This window comes from Macaca thibetana, chromosome 5, assembly GCF_024542745.1.
Source record: "Macaca thibetana thibetana isolate TM-01 chromosome 5, ASM2454274v1, whole genome shotgun sequence".
Lineage (NCBI taxonomy): Eukaryota > Metazoa > Chordata > Mammalia > Primates > Cercopithecidae > Macaca > Macaca thibetana.
In genome coordinates, this window is record NC_065582.1 from 28,097,791 (window position 1) to 28,110,747 (window position 12,957).

Consider the following 12,957-nt stretch of genomic DNA (forward strand, 5'->3'; position numbering starts at 1 on the left):
ACTAGAAAAGTAAAAATTATGTACATAGAATGTTATTCATAAAATAGCCTCTAAACATGAATTAAATAAACTATTTCTTTTCAATAATATTGCTTTGAAAATAACTAGTTCTTTTGTTACAGGAGATAAGTGCAAGACTACTGAATACAGCAAGATGAAAAATATGCTATTAGATTTACAAAACCAAAAATATATTATGCAAGAAAATGAAAATCCTAATGACGACGACATATCTCGGAAGAAGCTATTGGTGGATCAAATGTTTAAATATTTTGATGCAGACAGTAATGGACTTGTAGCTATTAATGAACTAACTCAGGTATGATTAGTGACTATATTAACAAACTTACTGAAACATAGCATGCACAGTATATTTACTTTTTCTGAATTTACTCTATAATGAAAAAAATGTATATTTGATCCATATTATTGAAAAGTATGTGAATAACAACATTTTATAACAAATTTGACTACATCATCAGCAATATTAATTTCAAGTAACATTATATGGTGTTTCACAGTTTAAAAAGAGATATCTACTTCTGGTAGATATCTATACCTTAAATACCTAAAGGAATTACAAGTTCTTTATCTTGTAGAATTTATATTCTCAGATTATATATTCCTAGTATATTCTGGAGCTCACACACTGTTTAAATTTCTATAAGTCAATAAAAGCTGATTTATCCAATATTCATGGGCACTAATGAACAATAATTGAGCGCATTTATAACAAAGTGTATATAAATAGTTTAAGATAGTGTTGAGTCACTGATGTGTTCCAGTATTTCTTCAATAATTAAGGACCAATTACAGCATATTCAATTTGGTTTAGTAGTAGAAATATAAAATAAGAGACATGGGATTTCTTCAAAACTATGCACTGATTTTAGGGAATAATGAAGAGAAGAAGCCCAATTAGGCAATAGAACAATGATGACAGCACTGATGGATTTTGCTGACTTCTTGATGATCCCTATGATATATCTTGAGGTAGATTTTGCTCCTACCCTTAACGGTGGGATATAGGTTTGATATTTTTATAATATGGTATGCATTTTTTTCTGGTGAATATTACCACTTATTTAAAAAATCTGGCATTGTCGAGTATTGGTCTTCTTAAACAAGTATTTCTAAGCTTTGCAATAGTGTGACTTACTTTAAAAACTTTATCTCAAAGTAACATTGTGAGCAAATTGATGATAGGTATCATCATTCAAACTAATTAAGATTCATGTCATTTTTATTGTTTTTTCTAATGCAGCCTCACATTTATTTTGTAGTTACTAAGTCATAGGCATTAGAATTTAAGGAATTCAGAGTAAAATTGGAAGATACTTTGATTAAGATATCTATGCTGTCATACACCTCATGATTTATTTTTTAAGAATAAAATTTATACTTTAGTAATAATAATACATAACTAGTTAATTACATTAAAATAAGTTTATAATTTAAGCATGCCACTTTTATCTATGTGTGACTAACATATATACTGTTATTTTGAGGGTTTTTTTGCTTTTTATATCTTTAATTTTTATCAATTTTTTTGTTGTTTTTGTTGTTGTTTTAGTTTTTATTAACATATCTGCATATAGCCACTGATTGAATTTAAAAAAAGAGATCAGATCAAATCGATCTGGTCTGGATTTGGACATCTAAATCCAAAGGAAAGACTGCTAGTTACTGGTGAAAGACAGTACACAGCACTTTACTCATACATGTTTCAAGCTTCTGCCATGTTCAAGTTTGTATTAGTTTCTGAGGGCTCCCATAACAAAATACCACAAACTGTGTGGCTAAAACAACAGAAATTTATTCTCTCAATCCTAGAAGCTGGAAGTTCAGAAACGTGGTGTTGACAGGGCCATGCTTCTTCTGAACTTGGAGGTTGGGGTGAGAGTCGGGTCCTTTCTTGCTGCTTTCAGCTTCAGGTGGCCCTAAGCCTTCCCTTGCATTTGTGGTGTTGTAGGAAAATCCCTTCAATCTACCTCTATAGTCCTCCTGTTGTCCTCTCTGTGTGTTTATCTTTACCTAGTCTTGCCTCTTCTTATAATAACACCAGTATCATTGGATTAAGGGTTCACCCTAATCTATTAGGACTTCATCTTAAATTATCTGGTTACATCCGCAATGATTCAATTTCCAAGTAAGACCGAATTCTGTGGTACTGGGGCTAAGGACTTTAAAGCCCCTTTGGGAGACACAATTCAACCCCTAATAAACTTTATTAGCTACAATGTTAGGTTTTGTTTCCTCAGCTATCTCTAATTTGACTTGAATTATGTCTGAAAAGTGTCCTTTCAATTCATGTGAAAGCTATGTTGTTGTTGTGAGAGCAGAAAATGTCTTCATAATCATATTTATGTTTTGGCCAACCAAGAAATACATGAAAGTAACAGTCTGGGAAGGTTATGTTTAGTGACTTCCTTCTGCATACATCCCATTCACCTACAGAGGGCCATTCTGATTACTTCTAAGTTTTGGCAATTATGAGTAAGGTTTTTATAAATGTCCATATGCAGATTTTTGTGTAGAGATAAGCTTTTAACTCCTTGGGATAAATACCAAGGAGCATGACTATTTAGTCATATGGTAAGAGGATGTTTAGTTTGGCAGGAAACCGCCAAAATGTCTTCTGATGTGGAAATACCATTTTGCATCCCCGCCAGCAGAGGATGAGAGTGTTCCTGTTTCTCCACGTCTTCATCAGCGTTGACGTTGTCAGTATTCTGGATTTCGGCCATTCTATTAGATGTGTAATGATATCTCATTGTTGTTTTAATTCTCATTTACCTGGTGAGATGATGTGGAACATCTTTTCACATGTTTATTTTCCATTTATGTATCTTCTTTGATGAGGTATCTGTTAAGGTCATTAACTTATTAATTGATTGGGTTATTATTATTATTACACTTTAAAAGTTCTCTGTATATTCCAGATACAGTCCTTTATTAGGCGTGTCTTTGCAAATATTTTCTCCCAGTCTGTAACTTGTCTTCTTGTTCATTTGATGCTGTCTTTTATGGAGCAGAAGTTTATTAAAATTTCAATGAAGTCCAGCTTATCAATTACTTCTTTTATAGATCATGCCCTTGCTATTTTATCTAAAAAGTCATTGCCATACACAAAGTAATCTAGGTTTTCTCTTACTTATATTCTAGGAGTTTAGAGTTTTGCATTTTGAAATTAGGTCCATGATTCATTTTAAGTTATTTTTTGTGAAGGATTCAAGAATGTATGTTTATGCTTACTTATTTTTATATGTGAATATCCAATTGTCCTGTACCATTTGTCAAAATAACTATCTTTGGTTTTTTTATTGCCTTTCTGCCTTTGTCAAAGATCGGTTGACTGAGTTTATGCAGGTCTCTTTCTAGGCTTCCTATTTTGTCCTATTCATCTGTTTGTTCATTATTTCACCAATAGCACAGGGTCTTGATTACTGTAGCCTTATAGTGAGTCTTAAAGTCAGGGAGTGTTCATCCTTCAACTATGGTTTTCCTTTAATATTTTTTTGACCATTCTGGGTCTTTTGTGCCTCCATATAAACTGTATAATCAGTTTGTTGAGATCCACAAAATAACTTGCTGGGATTTTAATTGAAGTTGCATTGAATCTGTAGATAAAATTGTGAAGAACTGACATCATGACAATATTTAGCCTACCTATCCATGAACATGGATTTTCTCCCCAATTGTTTAGTTATTTGATTGTATCCATAACAGTTTTTTAGTTTTCCTCATGTAGATTATATACATGTGTTATTAGGTATATTCCTATCCCAATTTGGGGGTGCTAATGTTAATGGTATTGTGATTTTAATTTCAAATTCCACTTGTTCATTTATGGTACACAGAAAAGCAATTGACTTTTGTATATTAACATTATATACTCCAAACATGCTATAATTGCATATTAGTTTCAGAAGGATTTTTGTCAATTATTTTATGTGTTCTACATAGACAATCATGTTATTTGTGAACAAAGCAGTTTTAGTTCTTCCTTTATAATCTGTCTTCCTTTTCTTTTCTTGTCTTATGACATTAGCCAAGATTTTAGTACAATGTTGAAGAGGAGTGGTTAGAGGGGTTACCCTTGCCGTATTCCTGATTTTTGTGAAAAGTTTCAAGTTTCTCACTATTAATTATGATGTTAGCTATAGGTTTTTTTGTAGATATACATATCCTTTATCAAATTGAGGAAATTGCCTTCTACTCCTAGTTTCCTGAGAGTTTTTGTCATGAATGATTGTTGAATTTTGTCAAGTGTTTATTCAGCATTCATTGATATGATCATGGAATTTTTCTACTTTAGGCTGTTTGTGTGATGGTCACACTAATTCATTTTCAAATGCTGAAACAACGTTGCAACTCAGGAGAAATCCCACTTGCTCATGGTGTAAAATTATTTTTATACATTGTTAGATTCAATTTGCTAATATTTAATGAGAAATTTTGCATCTATGTTGATGAGAGATGTTGGTCTGAAGTTTACTTCTCTTGTAATCTTCTTGTCTGTTTTTGAAATTAGTGTAATGGTGGCTCTACAGAATAAGTTAGGAAATATTCCCTCTGCTTCTATCTTCTGAAAGTGATTGTAGAAAATTGATACAAAGTATTTCTTAAAGGTTTGATGAAATTCACCTATAATCCCATCTGTGCCTGGTGCTTTCTGTTTTGGAAAGTTATTAACTAGTGATTCAATTTCTTTAAGAGACATAAGTCTATTCTGATTGTTTGTTTCTTATATGAGTTTTCGAAAAATGTGTCTTTCAATAAATTGATCCATTTAATCTAGAATATCAAATTTGTGGCATAAAGGTGCTCATAGTATTTCTTTATTTTTTGTTCAAAGTTCATAGGACTTTTAGTGATATTCTTCTGCATCCATCCCACACCACACAAATCACTTATTCTTATAGAAGTATATAATAGAAATGTCAGTATCTTATCCTTCAGTAAGAATTATGGAAAAAATGTAAGTAATAGACACCCTGTGAAACACATAAAAAATTTTTGGATATTTATAGCAAAAATATTTTTGACTTGTGAGATTTTATGTTGCAGGTGCTTTTTTAAAAACCTTGTGTTAGATATTATAAATATTAATACTTATAATTTTATTTATAAACTTGGAAACATATCGTAATTTAATATTACATTTTTATTTCAATAGGTTTTGGGGGACCAGATGGTGTTTGGTTACATGAGTATGTTATTAAGTGGTGATTTTTGAGATTTTGGTTCACCCATCACACAAGTAGTGTACACTGAACCCAATGTTTGGTCTTTTATCTCCCAACCCTGCCATCCTTACCCCTGAGTCTCCAAAGTCCATTGTATCATTTGTTTGCCTTTGCATCCTCATAATCTAGCTCCCACTTATGAGTGAGAACACACAATATTTGGTTTTTCCATCTGTGAGGAGTTACTTCAATTAGAATAATGGCCTCCAATTCCATCCAGGTCGATATGAATACCATTATTTTGTTCCTTTTTATGGCTGCATAATCTCTCTCTCTCTCTCTCTATACATATATATATATATGTATATACACATATATATACATATATATGTGTATATATATATAGTCTGTTTACTCTGCTGATTGTTTCTTTTGCTATACAGAAGCTATTTAGTTTAATTAAGTCTCATCTATTTATCTTTGTTTTTGTTGCATTTGCTTTTGGGTTCTTGGTCATCTAGAAGGGTTTTTCTGATGTTATCTTCTAGAATTTTTATGGTTACAGGATTTAGATTTATGTCCTTGATCCATCTTGAGTTGATTTCTCTATAAGGTGAGAGATGAGGATCCAGTTTCATTCTTCTCCATGTGGCTTGCCAATTATCCCAGCACCATCTGTTGAATAGAGTGTCCTTCCCTCACTTTATGTTTTTGTTTGCTTTGTCAAAGATCAGTTAGCTGTAAGTACTTAGCTTTGTTTCTTAGTTTTCTATTCTGTTTCATTGGTCTTTGTGAGTATTTTTATACCAGTACCATGCTGTTTTTGTGACTACGGCCTTATTGTATAGTATGAAATCAGGTAGTGTGATGCCTCCAGATTTGTTCTTTTTGCTTAGCCTTGCTTTGGCTATGCAGGCTCCTTTTTGGTTCCATATGAATTTTCGGATTGTTTTTTCTAGTTCTGTGAAGAATGATGGAGGTATTTTAATGGGAATTGCATTGGATTTGTAGATTGCTTTTGGAAGTATGGTCATTTTCGCAAAATCGATTGTACCCATCCATGAGCATGAGATGTGTTTCCATTTGTTTGTGTCATCTATGAAATTTTTCAGTAGTGATTCATAGTTTTCCTTGTAGAAGTCTTTCACCTCCTTGGTTAGGTATATTCCTAAGTATTTTAATTTTTGCAGCTATTAGAAAAGGCATTGAGTTCTTGATTTGATTCTAAGGTTGGTTGCTGGTGGTATATAACAGAGCTACTTATTTGTTTACATTAATTTTTGTATCCTGAAACTTTGCTGAATTCATTTATTAGTTCTAGGAGCTTTTTGGATGAGTCATTAGAGTTTTGTAGGTATACAGTCATATCATCAGCAAACAGTGACGGTTTGACTTCCTCATTGACATTTGGCATGCCCGTTAATATTGAATTTTAAAATAATTTGAATTAGAATAAAAACAGAAAGGATCTTAACAGTGTCCGTTAATAATTTAGAAACTATTCTTAGCAAAGAATATAATATTTAACTATAAGTTACAGCCAGTCATAAGTAAAAGTTAAAGAATATAATTTTTCCCTGGGTTTTATAAATGCAGCAGGAAAGCTGGCCGCACACATTCTATACTTAGTCCACATAATGAAGATATATTCTTGAATTTCTCTTCAAGATTTTCAAGTAAATTAGAACCTAGAGGCCTGTCTATTTGAGAGAAAAAAAGACATAAAAAATCAGTAGATAAAGGAGGTAGCCTCTTTAGAATCACAGCTAGCAGGTTGTCATAGCAAAAAGGTCTGCTAAAATGAACTGACCAGTTATAGAAATAGATCTCATTCAGTCCACCTCTTCATCATTCCAGCTTGACAGAATTGTCCATAATTGCACAGTTAGTCTTTCAGTCTGAGACCTATTTTTGTGTTTGGAGAATATCTAACATAAAATGCAAATGTATATCAAAGTGAAATTTAAACTCCCAAAGTGCTAGGATTACAGACGTGAGCCACAGTGCCCAGCTGAAAGTTTAAACTCTTACAAGAACTGTGTTCTATGATGTTGACGATATTGATTTTAAAACACTTAGTATCAATCCAACATATGGAAGAGTTAAAACTGGTTATAACTGAAGAAGAGACATCAACAAAGATTAAGATAGAATATACATTTCATTTTCAAGACCAAAAGGTAATGTTTCAAGTAGCAAAATAGTAGTGGCCCTAAATTGATGAAATCCTAGGATAGTTTTTAAAAGTTATCTTTTTGATGATCACAGCATAGTGGTTAAGAACTTTCATTATAAAGCCTGTGTTCAAATCACATCTCTACTACGTTCCAAGTAGTATGGCAATTTACTTAAAGCTTCTGTGTCTTCGTTTCTCTCTATATAAACTGGCAATGATAATAGCACCCAGTACATAAATTTCTTGTGACACTATCATTGTTTAGAACATGTAAGCTTACTGGAAACATTGCTAGCACATAGAAAGAATGATTTACTTGTTAGTTATAATTATACTTTCATATCATTTGTGAAGATGTGGTAGATTATAATAGAGATAAAGGGAAGACATATTCTTGAAATAGTGGATGAGTGATTGATAAATATTTTGTAATGCTCATAGTTGGATAGTAGGTAAGAATAAAACAAATGCTGTAAGCAGCCATTATAACCCAGAAATCTATGTGCACAACTTTATGCTAGTAAAAACTTTGACGTTGATTTTTATAATAAGATAATTGTCCTGCTGTAGAAAAGGGATAATTTTTCTTATTTCAAGAAATTAGAAAAATAAATGATAGTATGATATTTGTTTTGCTCATCTCATTTAAGGAGCTTATCTACCTGTCTCAAATAGCCAGCATGAGTGTTCCTAATCCTAAGAATTCTCTCCTAGAGACAACTAAACATTGACATTCTGCAACCACTGTAATATTGGGCTGTTTCCCCCCAGACAACATAGTGTCTATGCCTTTATAGATAAAATGTTAAATTGAACTGAACTTAAATATTACATATATTGTGTTTTAAGATGCTAATAAATATTACATTATATCTACATATATTGAAGTATTATATACTTAAATTCATGCGGTTTTTTTCTTGCCCATAAAATTAAGTTTTAAAAATAATGAAAACATGGTCTTGAACAAGAGGACATACATATGTGATGAAAGAAACAATACATTTTCATTAATTATGTTTTACAATTTAAATACTTAAACATCTGGAAGTCCTCAGGTATGCATGACTATAATCAAGATTCTGTCACTTCTTTTTATTTATTAATTTTTAATTTTTGTGGGTACATAGTAGGTATATTTACATAATGGTTACATGAGACACTTTGATATAGGCATGCAATACATAATAATCACGTCGTGGAAAATGGGGTATCCATAACCTCAAGCATCTATCCTTTTTGCTACAAGCAATTCAATTAAACCCTTCTAGCTGTGGAAAATGTACAATATTATCATTGTCTATAGTCACTCTGTTGTACTATAAAATACTAGTTCTTATTCATTATCCATTGACCATCTCCACTCCTCACCAGCCTATACCCACTACCCTTCTCAACCTCTGGTAATCATTATTCTATGCTCTATCACTGTAAGTTCAATTGTTTCCATTTTTAGCTCCCACAAATAAGTAATATATGAAGTTTGTTTTTCTGTGCCTGGATTATTTCGTGTAACATAATGACCTCCAGTTCCATCCATGTTGTTGCAAATGACAGGATTTCATTCTTTTTTATTGGTGAATACTACTCCATCATGTATACAGGTCGCATTTTCTTTATCCATGCATCTGTTGATAAACACTTAAACGTTGCTTCTAAATCTTGGCTATTGTGAATAGTTTTTTGGTGGACTCTTTAGGTTTGTTTTGAAATATAAGATTGTATCACCTGCAAACAACAGTAATTTTACTTCTTCCTTTCCAAATTTTCTTTCTTTCTCTTTTCTGATTGCTCTGGCTAGGACTTCCAGAACTATTTTGAAAAGCAGTGTTGAAAGTAAGCATCCTTATGTTCTAGATCTTAGAGGAGAAAGGCTTTCAGTTTTTCTCCATTCAGTATGATGCTAGCTGTGGCTTTCTTGTATATTTCTTCTATCCCCCGTTTTTTTATACTTTTTATGATGAAGTGATGTTGAATGTTATCAAATGCTTTTTCAGCATCAAATTGACATGATTATATGGCTTTTGCTCTTATTTCTGTTGATATAATGTGTCACATTGATTTATTTGAGTAAGTTGAACCATTTTTGCATTACTGGGACAAATCCCACTTGATCATGATGAATGATCTTTTGAAGTTATTGTTGAATTCACTGTGCCAGTATTTTGCTGAGGATTTTTGCATCAGTTTTATCAGGGATATTGGCCTATAGTTTTCCTTTTTTTGATATATCTTTGTTGTCTGGTTTTGGAATCAGGGTAATACTGGCCTCATGGAATGAGTTTAGAAGTTTTCCTTCCTTGTCTAATTTTCAGAATAATTTGAGTAAGATTAGTATTAGTTCTTTAAACGTTTAGTAAAACTCAGCAGAGAAGCTTGGGTCCCAGTCTTATTTTTGCTGGAGGAATTTTTATTACAGCTTCAATCTCATTACTTGTTATTAGCCTGTTCAGATATTGGATTTCTTCCTGGTTCAATATTGGTAGCTTTTATGTGTCTAGAAAGTTATCCATTTCTTCTAGGTTTTCCAATTTATTGGCGTATAGTTGCTTATAGGAGCATCTTATGAACCTTTGGATTTCTGCAGTATCCATTTTAATGTCTAGTTTTTCATCTCTGATATTATTTATTTTGGTTTTCTTTCTTTTTACCTTAGACTAGCTAAAGGTTTGTCAATTTTGTTTATCTTTTTAAAAGACCAACTTTTCATTTTGCTTACCTTTTGTATTGTTTTCTTTCTTCAACTTAATTTATTTCTGTTCTAATTTTTATATATTTTTTCTTCTATTGACTTTGGGTTTGGTTGGCTTTTACTTTTCTTTGAGATTCATTGAGTTCTTAAAATGCTTTATAGGTTGTTTATTTAAAGTGTTTCCACTCTTTTGATGTAGGCACTGTTGTTTCTTTTGTACTTCCCTCTGAGCTCTGAAAAAAAAAATCCATTTGCAAAATGGCATGGATATTTGATTGAAGATGTACAAGAGAGATAGAGGGTGGGGTTACATTACATATTACACAAATCACACATTGAAATGCAGTTTAGATTGAGTACATCCTTTATATTTTATTTCCTTGTATTCTGTATAGAATGAGCCTTGCATTCTTTATACCCTAGATATAATGGATAAGTCTGTCTCTCAACTCTAATTTCTGTACTTTTCCTGGGGCTCTAAATTCTTTATTATGCCAAACAATATGATTGTATTTTAGATCCTCCTCCTAAATTTGTATAACCAAATATATCACATTTCATAGTTATCAACATCTACCTTCCTTGAAAACGAATGGTAAGGTATATATTCTGTAAGTTGCCATCCATTTTTAAGGAAGGTAGAGTTGATAACAATATCAAGATTAATCGCGGTATCTATCATAGGCTTCCCAAAGGGGCACAGATATCTGCAGTTCTAGAGGCTAGTGGAAATTCCTGGTCTCTGTCTTATGCCATATATTTTACATCTTCAGAGCCAGGTAAAATCCTCATATTTTTCGGGCAGCGCGCAGTGGCTCACGCCTGTAATCCCAGCACTTTGGGAGGCCGAGGCGGGCAGATCACGAGGTCAGGAGATTGAGACCATCCTGGCTAACACGGTGAAACCCCGTCTCTACTGAAAACTTTAAAAATCAGCCGGGCGAGGTGGCGGGCGCCTGTAGTCCCAGCTACTCGGGAGGCTGAGGCAGGAGAATGGCGTGAACCCGGGAGGCGGAGCTTGCAGTGAGCCGAGATCGCGCCACTGCACTCCAGCCTGGGCGACAGAGCAAGACTCAGTCTCAAAAATAAATAAATAAATAAATAAATAAATAAATAAATCCTCATAGTTTTCAATTTCCTCAAGTATGTATCACACCCACTTTTACCCCTCTCTTGAGGGGTTCTGCCTCTCCAAAAAATAGAGCCTTACATGATAAGATAGGGGGTACTTATCAAATGTGTTTTTTGCAGGAATAGAACAGAACTGTTCTCTCTCACATATGTGCCTTAATTACTATCTGAAAAAGTTAAAGTTTTACAAACACAGATTTTTTTTTGTTTGTGTGTCTTTGTTTTCCATTGCTTATTTTCTCTTTATTGAAAATGCATATATGATAATTTGATTCTTTAATTCTGAGTGGCTCTCTTTTTTGTTGTTGTTGTTTAAATCTGTGCTATATTGTCTGAATACTATTCAGAATGAGGATGTGGAACTCTGAATCGTCCTATTTCGTCTACCAGTAACTGATTCTGGTACTCAAAGAAGAAGCAAAAGTACTTGCTATTCCATTTGCATAAGGTGTGAAATCTCTACCTTAGTTTTTCCCTTTAAAATATAAACAGGTGTCTGAGGTTTGTCTTTATTATCTGGATCTTTGTATTCCTTCTCTTAAGCCATCTTCTCCGACAGTAAGAATTCAGTATTCTCTTTGCGGCTGTTGTAAAATCTGAGCTTCAATAATGCTTCCTTAAGCGAAAATTGTGGTTGAAAAGCTATGGTCTAAATTGACTTAATTTTACAATGTATGTCTCAGAGAATAAATCCCTGAAAAGCCTGGACAAACATGTAAAGAACTTTCTTTCTTGAAAGAATGGTCACAAACTTGACTAAGACATCTTAGTTTCTCCCATAAGTATTGTAGGTATGTTTACTGTCATCAGCCACTTAGCCACACAACACATTTATGGTTTCAAGAACATACATTATCACTAAAACAGACCTGGATGTGCAATTCTTGAAAACAAAATTCTGAATGATATAACTTTAGGTATAGGAATGTTCTTTCTGACAGGCTGACATGTAGAAAAAAAGTCACTTCAAGAAAGAAGGTTAATGATAATTTCTTATGAAAAGGAGCATAGAGCTCTTCTGGGTGGTTTATTCACATTATTATTTAAGTCTCCGGGAATATTGAAAGACTATGGGTAGACAGAAATACTGAGAAACAGGAGCTAAACTTTGGGGATAGAATAGGAGAGTCATGTAACTGAATGGCCTGAGATTCAAAGGAGTGAGGTCTGTCTGTCTATCTATCTATCTATCTATCTATCTATCTATCATCTATCATCTATCTCTATCTATCCATCTATCTACTATATCTATATATTTCTGTTTATCTATGTGGAAAACGACTTGCTTGGGAAACATAATCCAGAAGTGCCTATACAGCAGTTATCTACACGTTTCTTACACTGAAGTAGAACAGATATGAGAAAAAATAACCTCTGATTAAATTCATTAAAATTACTGAACGAATAATTTTAAGGCGCAGTCAGATTTTTCTAAAGTCAGTATGGTGAAGAAGATATTTGTATAAGAAATTGAGGACAAAATAGAGTTTTCTGGTCAGAGAGCAGGATTTCCAGAGGACACAATGATGGGTTTAGGTTGGAGAAGCATGGGTTTGGGGCCACACTGGGAACTATGCAAAGCAATATGGGGAGCCATAGATTTCACTGGGTCACAGAAACAAACCAGGGTATGAAATACAAAAGCATTTGTCCAGAGTGTTCCTTAGAGGAACATAGGCAACTATTTCTGGCATTGTGGCCCTGTATATTTGGTTCACAGTGTCAGATGAGGGGAGGCACAGCAGGCTTCACTTGGTAGAATGGAGGCC

At 33.1% G+C, this 12,957-nt stretch overlaps 1 protein-coding gene across 5 annotated transcripts in view; it reads left to right on the forward strand.

Moving 5' to 3' along the window:
- Positions 1 to 12,957, forward strand: part of FSTL5 (follistatin like 5) — an 811,548-nt gene that overhangs the window by 409,296 nt on the left and 389,295 nt on the right. For 4 of the 5 annotated variants that reach the window (XM_050791292.1, XM_050791294.1, XM_050791293.1 and 1 more), the window contains exon 5: positions 123 to 319. The exons of the other annotated variant lie outside the window; for it this stretch is intronic. In XM_050791292.1, the coding sequence (XP_050647249.1) occupies positions 123 to 319 (197 nt within the window). The remainder of the gene's footprint in view (positions 1 to 122; positions 320 to 12,957) is intronic. 5 annotated transcript variants of the gene reach the window in all.